A 20167-nucleotide genomic window follows, 5' to 3' on the forward strand; every position below is an offset into this window, starting at 1 on the left:
TTGACTATAAACGGTTTAATTTAAAATTGAATACAGAAAAGTCTACCTAACAACTATGACAGACAATACAGATGTTAACACAAGATTTTTAACTAGGCAAGTCAATTAAGAACAAATTCTTATTTACAATGATGACCTACGCTGGTTGTGATACAGCCTGGATTCGAACCAGGGTGTCTGTAGTGACGCCTCTAGTACTGAGATGTAGTGTCTTAGACCGCTGTGTCACTCGGTAGCCCTTTAGCTTTGGTGGTGTCAAATGTGTAAAGTTATACAGTCCAAATATTAATGGTTTTATTTAAGTTTATTTCCCAAATAACGGATGCAAAAAAACATTACACATCAACACAATTAAAATGTTAAAAATAAACAGAGCTTGACAGAATAAAGGATTTTTTTAAAGTGACAGAAAATGTATATTTCCTACCTATCCGTTGATGGGAATATGAAATACGTGACCATATCAGGTCAGAAACACATAGAAGAATATTTCAATTTGTATGTCCTCACTAAGGTCTTTAATATCCATGTCAGAACTAATAGTAGCCTGGAAAGATGACAAGAAGGCTCTGAGTTGATACAAAATCCACTCAGGCCTGCTCAAATGACATGGTATCAGTGAAAAGGATGACACTTGCGCAATCAATTAATATTAATATTTACAACCACACCAAGCTTTCAAAGTCTTGTATTCTTCCAAAACATTTCCAACAGTTACTGGTGAAGCTCCAGCTGCTGCCTTGTGACCTTTGTTTTAAAAGTGTGCAGGCCACAAATGAAAAGACACTCCCTCTCAATATATATGGCTTAATCCTGACTATCACTCTATCCTGATAGTTTGAATCAATCAACCAATTGTCGTTGGCTTTTGATAAAATGTCCATCAGTACAGTCAACCAACCAAGGCTCATCAATTCCAGAGCCTCTCTTCAGTATTCAGGTGACCACCACATCCACTGTAAGCTCCTGCAGTTGCTCCTCAACAGAACTCAGCTGCCCCTCTTCAACCTGGTGCTGCTCTGGCTCCCGGTTAGACTTCTGCTCTGTACCTGGCTCTCCCTCTGGTTCATGGCGCCCGTTCTCCAGGTTTTCTGTGCTCTCGAAGCAGCCCGAGTCCCTGGGTACATCACCCTTCTCCTCAACGCTACTTACCTCCTCCTCTGGCTCAGACTCATCATCCGCTGAGAGGGACAAAGACAAGACAACCATCACCTCAAGTGTTGGTACAAATGCCATTATTTCAGTATGTGCCTCTAACGTTTTGACTTGACTTTTAAATTGCCTTTAAAAGTCAAGTGCAGAGCGGTCAGTGCAGTGTGGTTCGTTTGAATCCTGGCCATAGTGTATGTAATTAGAACAGGGAAGCATGTCGGAGCTGCTAGCCCCTCAGGCTAAGGGCCAACCAAGTGGTTATGTTCCAAGCAGAGGAAACAGCTAGAGAAAGGTGTTTAAATGAGGGCTAATGATCTGGCTGGAGGAAAGAGTGTTTCTGAGGGCCAAATGGGGTTTCCTACAGGCTAATGAGCACAACGAGAAAATGTGAGCAGAATGTTGTACCATTACTGTACAGTGAGCCTCATAATATTACGCTAATTAGCGAACAGTTTTCCCAGAAAGGAGAGAAAGCTGGTGATAGCACTGTACAGAGAAAAGAGTACACGTCTAGGCCTTGCTGAACATGTCCTGCATTACATTACATCTTGAAGTACCACATAAGAGGCTATGAGGGAGGCTCCCAAGTAGAAGGTATAATTGACTGTATATACAAATAAATATATACAATTTGCTGATTGATTTCAAGTACATTATTGCATCGACTAGCTGCAGTAAATAATGGTATCTGTGTGTGGTGGGCCTCCAGTAGGTGTGTTTATGTGTGATCATAATGTGATCATGGGCCTCCTATAGTGCGAGTACGTTGTTATATGGAATGGATAGTGGACCTACATTCACGCAGCAGCTCAGTAGCATTCAGGATCTTTGTACGTTGTTCAGCATCTGTGATGTTGAGCTCATTGAGGTGGGACTCCTTCAGTCCGCTAAAGTCCTCCAGGCTCTGGAAGCCATGCATAGACAGCAAAGAGCCCAGCTCCTGAACGACAGGGAGAAGCATCACATTAGCATTAGCATTACACAAAATCCCAAAAGAAAGGTTAATTGACAGGGAATTATGAGTGCTTCGAATTAATTGCAATTATATGAGATGCGTGGTCAGGTATTTATCCAATTTCACTAAGGTCTTTATACAGCTCTCAGTGTTTAAACTCTTCCCAACTCAACTGATCCAAGTTAGTAATGATTGCTCTTTGATTGCGTTCTCTAAGCCACCTCTCTATTTTAATCTCTGAGATTAAGAGGATATGATTGTCTTACGATGAGACCGATCCTCTCCAGAACTTCCTCCAGGGTCTGGGGCTTGTCTTTGGCCATGGAGCGGCGGTTCTTGCCGGAGCACCTCTTCCTCATGGGCGGTGTGGTCTCGTCCGGTAGGATGTTGACGTAGATGAACTTAAAGGTGCCCACCTTGTTGTTGAGCTTCCCCGTCCATGTGCCCACCGGGTCTTTCTCAATTATCTGGATGATGTCACCTTTCTGCAGGAGAAACAGTGAATGATGACTACCTCCATCCAAACACGATCTGCATTCCAGTTACATAAACAGTGAATGATGACTACCTCCATCCAAACACGATCTGCAGGTACATAAACAGTGAATGATGACTACCTCCATCCAAACACGATCTGCAGGTACATAAACAGTGAATGATGACTACCTCCATCCAAACACGATCTGCAGTTACATAACGGTGAATGATGACTACCTCCATCCAAACACGATCTGTAGGTACATAAACAGTGAATGATGACTACCTCCATCCAAACACGATCTGCAGTTACATAACAGTGAATGATGACTACCTCCATCCAAACACGATCTGCAGGTACATAAACAGTGAATGATGACTACCTCCATCCAAACACGATCTGCAGGTACATAAACAGTGAATGATGACTACCTCCATCCAAACACGATCTGCAGTTACATAACAGTGAATGATGACTACCTCCATCCAAACACGATCTGCAGTTACATAAACAGTGAATGATGACTACCTCCATCCAAACACGATCTGCAGGTACATAAACAGTGAATGATGACTACCTCCATCCAAACACGATCTGCAGTTACATAAACAGTGAATGATGACTACCTCCATCCAAACACGATCTCCAGTTACATAAACAGTGAATGATGACTACCTCCATCCAAACACGATCTGCAGTTACATAAACAGTGAATGATGACTACCTCCATCCAAACACGATCTGCAGGTACATAACAGTGAATGATGACTACCTCCATCCAAACACGATCTGCAGGTACATAAACAGTGAATGATGACTACCTCCATCCAAACACGATATGCAGGTACATAACAGTGAATGATGACTACCTCCATCCAAACACGATCTGCAGGTACATAAACAGTGAATGATGACTACCTCCATCCAAACACGATCTGGCATGACTCCAACACCATCATTAAGTTTGCAGATGACACAACAGTGGTAGGCCTGATCACCGACAACGACGAGACAGCCTATAGGGAGGAGGTCAGAGACCTGGGCGGGTGGTGCCAGAATAACAACCTATCCCTCAACGTAACCAAGACTAAGGAGATGATTGTGGACTGGAGGACCGAGCACGCCCCCATTCTCATCGACAGGGCTGTAGTGGAGCAGGTTGAGAACTTCAAGTTCCTTGGTGTCCACATCAATAACAAACTAGAATGGTCCAGACACACCAAGACAGTCGTGAAGAGGGACAAAGCCTATTCCCCCTCAGGAAACTAAAAGGATTTGGCATGGATCCTCAAAAGGTTCTACAGCTGCAACATCGAGAGCATCACGGCCTCTGACCGCAAAGCCCTACAGAGGGTAGTGCGTACGGGGCCCAGTACATCACAGGGGCTAAGCTGCCTGCCATCCAGGACCTCAACACCAGGTGGTGTCAGAGGAAGGCCCTAAAAATTGTCAAAGACCCCAGCCACAGACTGTTCTCTCTACTACTGCAATTGTACCCTACAAAGGGCAATGTCATTGGGATATTTTTTAGACCAGAGGAAAGAGTGCCTCCTACTGACCCTCCAACACCACTTCCAGCTGCATCTGGTCTCCCATCCAGGGACTGACCAGGACCAACCCTGCTTAGCTTCAGAAGCAAGCCAGCAGTGGGAAGCAGGGTGGTATGCTGCTGGCAATACTACAGTAATTGTACACTTCACTGAGCTACTTTAATTGTATACTTCACTGAGCTACTATAATACTACTGTAATTGTATTCTTCACTGAGCTACTGCAATACTACTGTAATTAAGTGATATGTCTAATCTGATCAGCGCTCAGTAAGATTGGCTCCTGCAGAGAGTCAGCCATGGATAATGATTAAGGAAGCATTATTTTATTTCACAATCTGTTAACAAGGGAGGGTCCCTATATCAAAATGATTGCCATCGGTTACGTTTAATTATGGCGAGACGGAGTTCTATCTCATATGTAGTACACTACTTTTTACTGCGTTGAACTAGATAGGGAATTGGGTGTCGTTTTAAGACGTATTCCCTAGGGAGGGTCTTACTTGGTAGTCTGCCTGAACCAGTATAAATGCTGAGTGTACCTTCAGTCTGGTTAAACTAGTATAAATGCTGAGGCAGACTTAAATCTGGTTAAACCAGTCTACTTACTTGGAGCTTGAGGGACTCAATGTCGTAGGGGCTGGGGATGAAGTCTGTGTGGACGCGGGCGCGACCACAGAAGGGGCCTGTGTAGGGAGGACTGGACTCCTCCAGCCTCATGCTGTCTCTCTGGCTGTAGCCACTGTCTAGGCTCTGACGGTCCCCACCTGCAGCACGCATAGACAGACAATCGCAGGCATTGTCAGCTTATCTAACAGCCTTATAGTCCCATGAAGGGTTTCCCTGAAAATAAGAAGCTGAACTATACTCAAAACCTTTAGTCATACCATTCCAATATTCCCAAGCTTGTGGCTGTGCCATGATTGGTAATGGGAGCGCCCAGCAACCCTGGACATGTCTATGATTAAAATTGATATCTACTATGGGCTTCTGATTTGAATGTAGTGGGGGTTAGCTTTATGCACTTGACTTGTTAGACAGGTTCAGTAAAATATATTTTAGTTTACACCCAGAGAGCTGGCGAGCGAGGGGGCTGTAGATGGTGTCCTCTGAGCCTGTGGAGCACACGGAGGTCCTATTGCCTGCTGTCAGGTCTGGCATCCAGTCTGTGGTGGGGGACGGGGAGCCCTCCTCACCACTTTCCCCCTGTACATAGAGGATATTGATTAGTGTTCAACAACAGACAGTGCATTCAGGTCAACATTTGCCCTAACCACAGACATACTGTATATTCATTATACAATATTTTGTTATATGTATGGCCATAAAACTAGGCTGTAGTACATATACAGACAGCTTGACAACTGAGGGCCTTCAGAAAAGTATCCAAAGTAGACTGTGCTGTAGTGTGGCCGGGGCGGCAGTGGTTAGTGGTTAGAGCGTTGGACTAGTAACCGGAAGGTTGTGAGTTCAAACCCCCGAGCTGACAAGGTACAAATCTGTCGTTCTGCCCCTGAACAGGCAGTTAACCAACTGTTCCCAGGCTGTCATTGAAAATAAGAATGTGTTCTTAACTGACTTGCCTGGTTAAATAAAGGTAAAATTAAATATGGTAGAACATCTTGAAGCTGTGAAAGTCTGAACCTTTTTGGGTGCTGTTTGAATGTGACCACTAGGGGGAGACATTGTCAACCTTTTGAAAATGTTCAGGAAAAGAGGTACTGATACATATACAGTGCGAAGTCAGAAGTTTACATAGAGTTTAGCCAAGTACATTTAAACTCAGTTTCACAATTCCTGACATTTAATCCTAGTAAAAATGTCCTGTCTTAGGTCAGTTAGGATCACCACTTTATTTTAAGAATGTGAAATGTCAGAATAACAGTAGAGTGGTTTTTCAGCTTCTATTTCTTTCATCACATTCCCAGTGGGTCAGAAGTTTACATGCTACCAAATACAAATTGAGTATATTGCATTTAAATAGTTTAACTTGGGTCAAATGTTTTGGGTAGCCTTCCACAAGCTTCCCACAATAAGTTGGGTGAATTTTGGCCCATTCCTCCTGACAGAGCTGGTGTAACTGAGTCAGGTTTGTAGGCCTCCTTGCTCGCACACTCTTTTTCAGTTCTGCCCACACATTTTCTATGGGGTTGAGGCTTTGTGATGGCCACTCCAATACCTTGACTTTGTTGTCCTTAAACCGTTTTGCCACAACTTAGGAAGTATGCTTGGGGACATTGTCCATTTGGAAGACCCATTTGCGACCAAGCTATAACTGATGTCTTGAGATGTTGTTACAATATATCCATATTTTTCCTTCCTCATGATGCCATATGTTTGTGAAGTGCACCAGTCACTCCTGTAGCAAAGCACCCTCACTACATGATGCTGCATCCCCCCCCCCCCCCCCCTGTTCTTTTGCTTGCAAGCCTCCCCCTTTTGCCTCCAAACATAATGATGGTCATTATGGCCAAACAGTTCTATTTTGGTTTAATTAGAGGACATTTCTCCAAAAAGTAAGATCTTTGTCCTCATGTGTAGTTGCAAATCGCAGTCTGGCTTTTTTTAATGGCGGTTTTGGAGCTGTGGCTTCTTCCTTGCTGAGCAGCCTTTCATGTTATGTCGATATAGGACTCGTTTTACTGTGGATATATATACTTTTGTACTTGTTTCCTCCAGCATCTTCACAAGGTCCTTTGCTGTTGTTCTGCGATTGATTTTCACTTTTTGCACCAAAGTACGTTCATCTCTAGGAGACAGAACGCGTCTCCTTCCTGAGCGGTATGAAGGCTGCATGGTCCCATGGGGTTTATACTTGAGTACTATTGTTTGTACAGATGAACGTGGTACCTTCAGGCATTTAGGAATTACTCCCAAGGATGAACCAGTCTTTGATTTTCCCATGATGTCAAGCAAAGAGGCACTGAGTTTGAACGTAGACCTTGAAATACATCCACAGGTACACCTCCAATTGACTCAAATTATGTCAATTAGCCTATCAGAAGCTTCTAAAGCCATGACATCATTTTCTGGAATTTTCCAAGCTGTTTAAAGGCACAATCAACTTAGTGTATGTAAACTTCTGACCCACTGGAATTGTGATACAGTTAATAAATAAAAATGACCTGTGTCATGCACAAAGTAGATCTCCTAACCAACTTGCCAGAACTATAGTTTGTTAACAAGACATTTGTGGAGTGGTTGAAAAAGGAGTTTTAATGACTCCAACCTAAATGTAAGTGTATGTAAACTTCCGACTTCAACTGTGTAATATATATATATATATTATATACACACACACACACACACACACACACACACACACACACACAGTAAAACCCCAAACAGCATTGTTTACTGTTTGGGGTTTTAGGCTGGGTTTCTGTATAGCTCTTTGTGACATCGGCTGATGTTAAAACGGCTTTATAAATCAATTTGATTGATATGTAGATATATCCATGATCACTCAAATGAAGTGTCTGTCATTTTCAGGGTTAAATATCTATGCCTAACATTGTGTTTTTTTATTTCACACATTTAAAACTATATTTCAATATAAATTAGTTGTGCAATCATACATTATGTTCATATTTACAATATAATTGTCATTTTTGTAGACAACAGGTCAGTTATGATGATTTTTTTTGGTAAGAAGACCTACCCACGATGTTAGGGTTGTGACTAGATTACTTTTCATAACAGGTGACCATTTTAGCTCACCCTAACCCTTTTCCTAACCTTAACCTAATTCTTGTAAGATACCACTTTAATTCTCCTAACCTGTTATGAAAAAGTAACTTCCGGTCATCGCTGTACTCCACCTACCTGATGTTAGCTTTGGAACATTCTTTGCTAAGACCAAACCAGATGTACTACATTACCCATAATACATCACCCTACACTTACCCCCTCTGCCAGAGCCTTCTGTACCCTCTTGGAGGTTTTACGGGTCATGGTGCGTGAGATGACGTTACGCCACGATTTCTTCCCCTGCTTACTGCCACTCTTCACTGCCTCCTCCTCAGACACATCCTCCGGCACCTAGAGGGTTACTTTTGGTTACCATTTCAACATCTACTTAAGTGAATTTTTGTAAGGTGGGGGTGATGTGCACTGCTGTTATCTGTGTAGGATCACAAGAATTGTGACTTCTCAGACACAAATTAAGTGCACAGGGTCACCTAACTGTTTTTATTCACAAAAATTTAAGTTATCACAGTAACTTGGGTGGGGATGTGCTCTAGTGGTTCACACGCACGCATGCTGCGATTCACACACACACACAGATTGCAATGTGTGACGTGAATCGGTGATTGGGACACTGTCGGTGAAAGTGCTTCCAGTAAAGCTTGGCTGTGATGAAAGCTTGTGTGTGTCACTGGCAGCAGGCCAGAACATTTTGACCTGAAGGCGCTGTCTTGGTGAGAGAACAGAACAGAGTAGAACATAACAGAGCAGAGTAAAACAGAGCAGAGTAGAACAGAGCAGAGTAGAACAGAGCAGAGCAGAACAGAGCAGAGCAGAGTAGAGCAGAGTAGAACAGAGGAGAGCAAAACAGAGTAGAACAGAACAGAGCAGAGCAGAACAGTGTAGAACAGAGCAGAACATAACATAACAGAGCATGGTACAGTCAGCACCACAGAGAGTTATACTAATTCCTCCTCACAGGGCTACAATCAGACAGTACGGCTGTGTAGTTAACATGGAAGCCTTCAGCCCCAAATTCAGCATAACAGACCACATGTGCTGTCAACAAATACTACAGATTTCTCACATACATAGAGCAAATAGAGACATACTCTCTCACGCTGGCATGCATTTGTACACACACACGAGCACATGCACACAAACACATACCATACACACACTATACATGCTTGTGCACAGAAAGACAGGACTGGAACAAAATAATCCCTAAACAAAATCATAGGAGCAGCACGTGGGTCGATAGCTCATAATTAAACCATGTCCCTCACAGTTAATGGAACAGATAGGTTCTGGAGATGTCATTAGCTGTAGTGAATGGATCCCACTGTGAAGAACCAGACTGTCTCGAAGACAGCAGCCATAAGTTCCCTGCTTGACTTCACAGAGAACATCCTGCTTGTTTATTTCAGTCCCGTCTCTCGACGTTTACACACAATTCTAAGCTTCATCCTCTGAACTTCCTCTCCTTGTCGAAAACTCCTTCTTAACTGCTGTCTCTGTCTTCTAACTTCCAGTCATACGGTTTGTAAAACTACAGTAGCAAAATAACAGTGCTGTCTATTTCAGTTTGATGTTATTGTCATCAATGTGAAAGTGAGGAAGTACACTTGGCTATTGGTTGTTTGACAGGTCTTTGTTTTGGGCAATTTTGGGAAGCATAAATTGCAAACTTCCTTCATGGTTAAAGATTCAAACACTTTCGTGAGTTTGCCCTTTGTGTTCATTAAATAGACAGTGTGCGGTGAATGTGGGTATGGATAAAAGCAGTATGTCCCCCGTCGAGGAACAACCACTTAGAATTTCAGTAAACAGAGAGACTGAAACAAACTATGTATTTCCATAATCAATGGTTGGTATTAAACTGTTACATGATGGAACTGTGATTACGTTTGGCTGCTAATGGAAGACAACAGAGGCTTTTGTTTGTAACAGAGGTAGTTTGGTGAACCATGCTCGTGTGATGAATAACCTTGTCTGAGCCCTGAAGAATTGCATTAGCTTCCCAAGGTAATACCTAGGCTTTAGCTCCGTGCGCTGACACAGCGTAGTGGAGACCCGAATTCAAAACCAGTCGGTCACACTGTAAACTTACTGTGTAGTCCAAATTGAACTCCTTGTCCAGCACTACAGGGGACTTGGGCTTCATGAAGTCCTTGAAGCTGCTGGACCTCTGCAGGGTGAGCTGTGGAGACAGAGAGAAATACACAGAGGACTCATGTAGAGGAGAGCCAGAGAAATACACAGAGGACTCATGTAGAGGAGAGCCAGAGAAATACACAGAGGACTCATGTAGAGGAGAGCCAGAGAAATACACAAAGGACTCATGTAGAGGAGAGCCAGAGAAATACACAGAGGACTCATGTAGAGGAGACCCAGAGAAACACATTTGAGTCATAACAGAAGACCCTCTCAACATACAGGTCACATCTTAAAGCCTTAAGCCTATAACATTTAATCAAAGATATTTAGGCACCCATAGAGTTCTTCTGGTAAACTTCACAGAGACAGTTGGGATAAGAGGCAATGAGCCAGGAGAAGATAGAACATTGGCATGATGTCTAAAATACAGAGCCAAAATGTCACTGTGACCTGGGTTACTGTCACTGCTCTCTGGGGGGGGTTAGGCCTTGTTGCCGTTTAGGCCTGTGTTACAGTTTAGGCTTCTTTGGGGGTTTAGGCCTGGGTGACTGCTTAGGCCTACTGTTAACCACTTACAGTAATGACTACATTTTTGTAGCAACAACAAACTCTATCATCAAGTTTATTAAATGAGAACTTAACAAAAACCTTTCCTCTTATATTATGTAGAGCCTAGATCCAGCTAAATGTATCTGACCATCTAGTCTATTGTTTGCGTCCTGAGATAGCACCTATCACACTGATGTTTCACTTTACCTGGTATCATGTCCTTATCTGTAGAGATTCACAGAATACATCACTACATCAGACAGCCTTAGTCATAATGCTAGCTCGGCTGGTCGTCATGGGATATGTAGTTATATATTACGGGATATGTAGAATGACCCACTGCTTACGCAGATATAAAGAGCCTAGACACAGATCGATAACATTATGGAATACTGTTCCCAAATGATCAAACAACCGTTATATGGCAAAGATAAAAGCTGAAGTCAGGTATATTGTGTTGAGGCCTAGTCTGTGTTGGAGCCTAGTCTGTGTTGGAGCCTAGTCTGCTTTTATTTGCTCTATGCCTCTACCTCTAATCTCTCCAATGCATTTCAACAAACCTCTTCTTTTGCCTTTACATCTCTGATTCTACACTTCAGTTATGAATTTTAAATATTCCCAAATGTATACTCCAACTTGGAGTAATTACACATATGATTTGGTCTCAATTTGATACTGTACTTGTTGCTGTCTAACATTTTTCATTGTTGCAGTTCCCTATAGAGATAAGCAGCCATTACTTTCCACATGAGGCCAAGGCCTATCTTCACCTCTCCTTCTTGCCCCTAGTTAAAACCCACAGGAAGTGGGTACATGTTGGCCAACTGTTGGCAGCTAATCGCTGTAGATGTCTAGACAGCCTTGGTGGCTGTGAGAAGACTACATACTAATCAAACCACTGAACCAAAGGAGGGGAACAACCACTCAGAGAAGAGAGTTTTAAGTTTAAATTGATAGGCATTAGTATAATCTAATATCCATTAGGTGATCTTGATGAGGAGCAAATCATTTGCCTTCTCAGGCCTCAAAACACACTGAAGCCCATGTTTCAGGTACCTTGACTCTACAGTGTCTCTGCTCCTGAGTCTATACAGTTGACCTTTCTCATCCAGGACTGATTATAATTGCAAACTATCGCATGTGGTGGGGAGGAGGAGCAATGGCATTAAGGTAATGAGGTGTGTTATAATGAAACCTGGATAGGAGCGTGGAACATGGGTTGCGGATGGAAAACAAGGGCACTGGTTAAGCGTAGGAGGTTAGCTGTTACCCAACCAAGCCAGTAGAGCTTTAGAGCATGAAGCCACGAAACTCTGACTCAAACTGAACTTAGCGTCTATGTCCAAGACCAACAGCAATGAATCATACAGCAATATTAGAGAGGAACTAACGTGTTGTGCCGTGAGAAGCATTATTTCATGTTTTTAACCCTGACAACCAAGGCTTCAATCTATTTCAGTTCTGGGTTTTAGAATGTTTTTTTCAGGTCACCACAAAGGTTTCTTCCTCTAAGCCTGTGTAGAACATCCTGTCAGTCTTTGCAGCCCATATAGGCAATAGGCTAAGAGGTGTATCTCAATGTTGGGGTTAATCCAGTATAATGGGATGAACCAGAGAAAGTAGCACTCTTCTAAATTACTCTCCACGCCATGTTCATTCATCAGCAAGATGGACACTTTGTGTTGCTCTATCACATATTTTCACACAATGTACTTATTTCACTTGTTCACTTCTCATTTGGACAAATAAATAGGGCTATGCGTTTTTGATAGACATCGGAGTCCAAAGCCCTTTTTGCAGTGTGCACACAGCCCTTCTCCTCTTGTCATTGCACTTCATATCATCATCACTCACAGACAGACACAAACAACCCAAACCTCCTCACCTTCTTCTTCTGCACCTTCTCCAGCACCTGCTCCTTCTCTGAGGCGTTGGAAGGTTTTCGCCGTAACATTGTTCCTCTATGGTTCCCCCTGCAATTCGTTGTGGTCAAAAGTGGAGAGACGGGTACCAATGCAGAATTCAGCGGCTCCTATCACTCTGTTGTCACTGCTAGAGGACAAAAAAGTAGAGACAAAAAGAGTGACTTCCTGTTTGACAGAGTGGAGCCAGAGACTGAGAGGAAGTCACATGACCACACAGGAAATGGAGAAGCAGACTTCTGTAGGCACTTTGGTTTGAGTTTGCCAGAGAAACTCAACTTTGCTTGTATTTTTATTTTCTTTCTTTTTCTTTTCTGAATACCTTTCTGTCCTAGGATCTTTGGTTCTACACCGCTGGTGAAAGAGATGATTCATCTCTAGGTTCACAAAGAGTAATGGTTGATCTATTCAGAAAAAGTAATGGATCTAATCTAATTTCTCTAACATAGGGGATAATTAATATAAAACAGAGATGACCATTATTTCCAAAAAAGAATTCTTGTAAAGATGCATGTCCCGTCGTGACAAAAATGCAGAACTAGTGATTGCCTTCCTCTCATGCTGGTCTATATTTGCCTATTACAAAACAAGAAAAAAATCCCATCTATCCGAGTGGGAGAAATGAATCATCTTCGCATGTTCTGCCAGTCACATTCTATTAAAAGTCTCTAAAGAACACATCCCTGGGTCGCTCCTCTATTCAGTTCGCAGCAGAAGGTGACTGGAACGGGCTGCAAAAAAACACTCAAACTGGACAGTTTTATCTCCATCAATACCTTTAGAATAAATCATGGACACTCTTACTGACACTCATATCACATGTGCATATACTGTAATTTATACCATCTAATGCACCTCGCCTATGTCGCTCGGCCATCGCTCATATTTATATGTACATATTCTCAGTCGGTAGTTGTTGGGCAATTGTTAGATTACTTGTTAGATATGTGTGTATTAGGTAGTTGTTGAGAATTGTTAGATTACTTGTTAGATATGTGTGTATTAGGTAGTTGTTGAGAATTGTTAGATTATTTGTTAGATATTACTGCACTGTTGGAACTAGAAGCACAAGCATTTCGCTACACTCCCATTAACATCTGCTAAACTTGTGTATATGACCAATAAAATCGCATTTTATTTTATTTGATCATCAATTAAATTGTGAGTTTTAATACTTGGTTGCAAATCATTTGCAGTCAATGACTGCCTGAAGTCTGGAACACATAGACAACACCAGATGCTGGGTTTCTTCCCTGGTGATGCTCTGCCATGCCTTTACTGCAGCTGTCTTAAGTTCCTACTTGTTCTTGAGGCGTTTTGCCTTCAGCAAGTTAGATGCACGCTCAATTGTATTCATGTCAGGTGATTGACTTGGCCATTGCAGAACATTCCACTTCTTTACCTTAAAAAAAGTATTGGGTTGCTTTCACAGTATGCATCGGGTCACTGTCCATCTGCACTGTGAAGGGCCGTCCAATGACTTTTGAAGCCTTTGGCTGAATCTGAGCAGATAATATAGCCCTAAACATTTCAGAATTTATCCTGCTGCTTTGTCAGCAGTCACAGCATCAATGAATAACACTACATAACACTACCTCCACCATGCTTCCCAGATGAGGTGATATGCTTTAGATCATGAGCAGTTCCTTCCCTTCTCCATACTCTTCTCTTCCCATCATTCTGGTACAAGTTGATCTTTGTCTCATCTGTCCATAGGATGTTGTTGCAGAACTGTAGACTTATTTAGATGTTTTTTGGCATACTATAATCTGTTCTTCCTGTTTTTGAGGCTTACCAATGGTTTACATCTTGTGGTAAACCCTCTGTATTTACTCTGGGGAAGTCTTGACACAGATACACCTAAACTCGCCTCTTTCAGGACCCTGTCTTTCAAAGATCATTTGTAAAAATCCAAATAACTTCACAGATCTTCATTGTAAAGGGTTTCAACACTGTTTCCCATGCTTGTTCAATGAACCAAAAACAATTAATGAACATACACCTGTGGAACGGTCATTAAGACACTAACAGCTTACAGACGGTAGGCAATTAAGGTCGCAGTTATGAAAACTTAGGACACTAAATAGGCCTTTCTACTGACTCTGAAAAACACCAAAGGAAAGATGTCCAGGGTCGCTACTCATCTGCGTAAACGTGCCTTAGGCATGCTGTGAGGAGGCATGCAGATGTGGCCAGGGCAATAAATTGCAATGTCTGTACTGTGAGACGTCTAAGACAGCACTACAGGGAGACAAGACGGGCAAGACGGGCAGTGTAACAACACCTGCACAGGATCGGTACATCCGAGCATCACTCCTGTGGGACAGGTACAACAACTGCCCCAGTTACACCAGGAACACACAATCCCTCCATCAATGCTCAGACTGTCCGCAATAGGCTGAGAGAGGCTGGACTGAGGGCTTGTAGGCCTGTTGTAAAGGCAGGTCCTCACCAGACATCACCGGCAACAACGTCACCTATGGGCACAAACCCACCATCGATGGACCCGACAGGACTGGCAAAAAATGCTCTTCACTGACGAGTTGCTGTTTTGTCTCACCAGGGGTGATGGTCGGATTCGCGTATATCGTCGAAGGAATGAGCGTTACATAGAGGCCTGTACTCCTGTGCGGGATCCATTTGGAGGTGGAGCGTCCGTCATGGTCTGGGGCGATGTGTCACAGCATCATCGGGCTGAGCTTGTTGTCATTGCAGGTAACCTCAACACTGTGCGTTACAGGGAAGACATCCTCCTCCCTCATGTGGTACCTTTCCTGCAGCGTCATCCTGACATGACCCTCCAGCATGACAATGCCACCAGCCATACTGCTCGTTCTGTGCGTGATTTCCTGCAAGACAGGAATGTCAGTGGTCTGCCATGGCCAGCGAAGAGCCCGGATCTCAATCCCATTGTGCACGTCTGGTACCTGTTGGATCGGAGGGTGAGGGCTAGGGCCATTCCCACCAGAAATGTCCGGGAACTTGCAGGTGCCTTGGTGGAAGAGTGGGGTAACATCTCACAGCAAGAACTGGCTAATCTGGTGCAGTCCATGAGGAGGAGATGCACTGCAGTACTTAATGCAACTGGTGGCCACACCAGATACTGACTGTTACTTTTGATCTCACCCCTTTGTTCAGGGACACATTATTCCATTTCTGTTAGTCACATGTCTGTGGAACTTGTTCAGTTTATGTCTCAGTTGTTGAATCTTGTAATGTTCATACATATATTTACACATGTTAAGTTTGCTGAAAATAAACGCAGTTGACAGTGAGAGGACGTTTCTTTTATTGCTGAGTTTACCTCCTAGAGGGTGTTCTTGAACCGGCCAACTGTTGTGAAGGGGTTTTTCTTCACCAGGGATAGAATTCTTCTGTCATCTACCACAGTTGTTTTCTGTGGTCTTCCAGGCCTTTTGGTATTCCTGAGCTCACCAGTGCGTTCTTTCTCTTATTAAGAATGTACCAAATAGTTGATTTGGCCACACATAATGTTTTTGCCATCTCTCTGATGGGTTTGTTTCAGCCTAATGATGGCTTGCTTCACTGGCAGTGACAGCTCTTTGGACTTCATATTGAGGGTTAACAGCAACAGATTTCAAATGCAAATGCCACACTTGAAATTAACTCTAGACCTTTTGTCTGCTTACTTGTAAATTAATTTATTAAGTGATAATGCCAAGAAGCCGGTGTCTGTTGGATATATTGGCACAGGTGTTGTTAAACCGTGTCAACATATCTATCAGACACCGGCTTCGAGGACATTATCACTTTTATACAACAGGTTACCAACATAATCAAATAATGATCGATATATTTTCATTAAAAATGTTATTTTGGTTAATTTATTGGTACTATTTCATCATTACACAAGATATAGCCCCGACACAAATCTAGGGATGCTAGAGACGTTCTTTTTGTTCCGTATCCATGGATGCGACCCAGTCGTTCATTCTAAATGTTCCATTGACATACTGACTGCCAACATTCTTATCCCTTGCTTGCTAGCTAGCCAACTATGGCTAATTTACAGTCACATCAAAAAGCCAGAACAACAGCAAAGTAGCTTCATTTACATAAACTGGTTTCTAGGTAAGATGTATTTGGATACATCCAACAACATACAATGTGCTCTCGTCAGGACACTGTTCAGACAAAACAAACACAATCAATGACATTCATTTCAGCTGATTTTTATACATGAAACCACACATTTTCTTTGTTATCCACCACAGGTGACTTAAGTGATAATGCCCGAGAAGCCAGTGTTTGTGAGATATATTGGCACGGGTGTCTCCCCTGGGTCCAGATGATTCTTTGTGGCCTCGTTATATGTGAGAGTGGCGTATCTGAGAGAGAGAATGCGTTGTTAGAATATTGTTTTCCAGTGCAACTTCGAAATAACACAAACAGGCTGTGAAAAATATACCTTAGACCGTCCTCGTCTGTTTTTACGAGGAATGAGTTGGGCTGTAGTTGTCTGTTCCCCTCTTTTCCTCTTCGACCCAGATGTTATTGGAGGTTGAACCACACTTTCTGGACCAGACCCCCTTGGTGTACCGGGATTCAGAGCCTAGTTTTGGAACTGGGCCATGTCCTTATCGGGGATGGGAGGGTGGCTGTTAGTGATACATTTTCCTTGCTGCCTTAGCTGTTTGATGTTGCCCAGAAATAAATGATTTGAGGTGGTAAATTCAGTGTCCTTCATATGGCACCAGCTGCGACCGATGGGTGGGTCATATAGAAACCGGTTGAGCCCACTACGGAGTGCCAGGTAGCCTGTGCTGTATGTCTCCCCCTTCCCATTTGGCACATTTCCATAAAAATGTCAAGAAGGATGATAAACTTCCTTAGTGACAGTTATGAAGTTGAAATCTTTTAATTCTCTGCTAGCCAGCCCTCGAAGCAACGCAAAGCCCAGTTTGTATTCTTAACTGGTTGTTTTCTTTCTTCGTTTTTTTGCTTCTTTAGGCCGTTCAACGCAGTATCATCCAAATCTGCATGCCTGGGTATTATTGCTCTCTCCTTTCCCCACTCATCCATAGTCATGCCGCCGAAAAGATCAAAAGAAATGTTCCACTCATCCATTTTAGTTTTCACCCTAACAGGAGTAAAACCCTACCCTAACATACAGTACTGTCCAGGAGTAAAACCCTACCCTAACATACAGTACTGTCCAGGAGTAACACCCTACCCTAACATACAGTACTGTCCAGGAGTAAAACCCTACCCTAACATACAGTACTGTCCAGGAGTAACACCCTACCCTAACATACAGTACTGTCCAGGAGTAACACCCTACCCTAACATACAGTACTGTCCAGGAGTAAAACCCTACCCTAACATACAGTACTGTCCAGGAGTAAAACCCTACCCTAACATACAGTACTGTCCAGGAGTAAAACCCTACCCTAACATACAGTACTGTCCAGGAGTAAAACCCTACCCTAACATACAGTACTGTTCAGGAGTAAAACCCTACCCTAACATACAGTACTGTCCAGGAGTAAAACCCTACCCTAACATACAGTACTGTCCAGGAGTAAAACCCTACCCTAACATACAGTACTGTCCAGAAGTAAAACCCTACCCTAACATACAGTACTGTCTAGGAGTAAAACCCTACCCTAACATACAGTACTGTCCAGGAGTAAAACCCTACCCTAACATACAGTACTGTCCAGGAGTAAAACCCTACCCTAACATAGAGTACTGTCCAGGAGTAAAACCCTACCCTAACATACAGTACTGTCCAGGAGTAACACCCTACCCTAACATACAGTACTGTCCAGGAGTAAAACCCTACCCTAACATACAGTACTGTCCAGGAGTAACACCCTACCCTAACATACAGTACTGTCCAGGAGTAACACCCTACCCTAACATACAGTACTGTCCAGGAGTAAAACCCTACCCTAACATACAGTACTGTCCAGGAGTAACACCCTACCCTAACATACAGTACTGTCCAGGAGTAAAACCCTACCCTAACATACAGTACTGTCCAGGAGTAACACCCTACCCTAACATACAGTACTGTCCAGGAGTAAAACCCTACCCTAACATACAGTACTGTCCAGGGGTAAAACCCTACCCTAACATACAGTACTGTCCAGGAGTAAAACCCTACCCTAACATACAGTACTGTCCAGGAGTAACACCCTACCCTAACATACAGTACTGTCCAGGAGTAACACCCTACCCTAACATACAGTACTGTCCAGGAGTAAAACCCTACCCTAACATACAGTACTGTCCAGGGGTAACACCCTACCCTAACATACAGTACTGTCCAGGAGTAACACCCTACCCTAACATACAGTACTGTCCAGGAGTAAAACCCTACCCTAACATACAGTACTGTCCAGGAGTAAAACCCTACCCTAACATACAGTACTGTCCAGGAGTAACACCCTACCCTAACATACAGTACTGTCCAGGAGTAACACCCTACCCTAACATACAGTACTGTCCAGGAGTAAAACCCTACCCTAACATACAGTACTGTCCAGGAGTAAAACCCTACCCTAACATACAGTACTGTCCAGGAGTAAAACCCTACCCTAACATACAGTACTGTCCAGGAGTAAAACCCTACCCTAACATACAGTACTGTTCAGGAGTAAAACCCTACCCTAACATACAGTACTGTCCAGGAGTAAAACCCTACCCTAACATACAGTACTGTCCAGGAGTAAAACCCTACCCTAACATACAGTACTGTCCAGGAGTAAAACCCTACCCTAACATACAGTACTGTCTAGGAGTAAAACCCTACCCTAACATACAGTACTGTCCAGGAGTAAAACCCTACCCTAACATACAGTACTGTCCAGGAGTAACACCCTACCCTAACATACAGTACTGTCCAGGAGTAACACCCTACCCTAACATACAGTACTGTCCAGGAGTAAAACCCTACCCTAACATACAGTACTGTCCAGGAGTAAAACCCTACCCTAACATACAGTATTTTTTTGTTTGTTGTCATGTTATCAGACATTCTTATCCAGAGCAACTTAGAGTAGTGAGTGCAGACATGTTTTAGTACTGGTCCCACGTGGGAATCAAACCCTGGCATTGAATGCACCATGCTCTACCAACTGAGCCACACAGGATAGAGGTGCTGGTTAGGAGTTCCAGCACTGAGTCAGCTTTACAAAAACACCCACAGTATTTCTGTCAAAGCAGACCTGAACCTTGGAAATGAAAGCTTTCACGAGATGACACATTTAGAAACTGAAGCCGCTGGGCTGGTGCAAATCCCTGCCACAGCAGAATCACGCAGCCTGCCCGACCAGAAACACATCCATGTTGATTCTTGATGAGGTATACTGTGACTGCCAAATCATGGCCATCTGTCAAATCTGTCAAATCATGGCCATCCATTTGAGTTGCAGGATCAGTTGACCTTAACCACGGATACAGGGTTAGGTATTTTCTATCCCATAATGGTTAAGGTTAGGATTGAAGGACAGGGTAATATGGTCCTAAATCAATGTTCAAGGACATCTTCTTCCTTGATCCAATAACATCCCAAAAAACAACCGATGGAGGATAAATAAAATGTGTATACATTTGCGTGTGTACCTTGCATGTTGGACAAAACAACCATTAGGATGCCTACCAAGTGGAATTAGACAAAACAGGAAGTTGACGTGTGTTACATGTAGCCTGTTAATTTGGGGGGTTGGTAATGTAGGCTGTTATTTTGG

At 43.1% G+C, this 20167-nt stretch overlaps 1 protein-coding gene across 1 annotated transcript; it reads right to left on the bottom strand.

Moving 5' to 3' along the window:
* Window positions 1-285: 285 nt before the first annotated feature.
* Window positions 286-12663, bottom strand: LOC109864871 (SAM and SH3 domain-containing protein 3). Its single transcript, XM_020452894.2, has 8 exons — window positions 12416-12663; window positions 9935-10024; window positions 8041-8175; window positions 5202-5340; window positions 4744-4901; window positions 2374-2592; window positions 1948-2092; window positions 286-1181 (listed from the first exon to the last, which is right to left on the bottom strand). Exons 1-8 carry the CDS (start codon window positions 12482-12484, stop codon window positions 937-939), a joined length of 1200 nt encoding a protein of 399 aa, XP_020308483.1. The 5' UTR covers window positions 12485-12663; the 3' UTR covers window positions 286-936.
* Window positions 12664-20167: the final 7504 nt, after the last annotated feature.

The sequence above is a fragment of the Oncorhynchus kisutch genome, linkage group LG19, assembly GCF_002021735.2.
Source record: "Oncorhynchus kisutch isolate 150728-3 linkage group LG19, Okis_V2, whole genome shotgun sequence".
Classification (NCBI taxonomy): domain Eukaryota; kingdom Metazoa; phylum Chordata; class Actinopteri; order Salmoniformes; family Salmonidae; genus Oncorhynchus; species Oncorhynchus kisutch.

Bases quoted from the DNA above. Each gene is read 5' to 3' on its own strand.
- LOC109864871 (XM_020452894.2), bottom strand. From the start codon at position 12,484: ATGTTACGGCGAAAACCTTCCAACGCCTCAGAGAAGGAGCAGGTGCTG. The intron at 10,025-12,415 runs GTGAGGAGGTTT...CTGTCTCCACAG, and splicing joins AGAAGGTGCAGAAGAAGAAG to CTCACCCTGCAGAGGTCCAG. The intron at 1,182-1,947 runs GTAGGTCCACTA...TGTCCCTCTCAG, and splicing joins TACTGAGCTGCTGCGTGAAT to CGGATGATGAGTCTGAGCCA.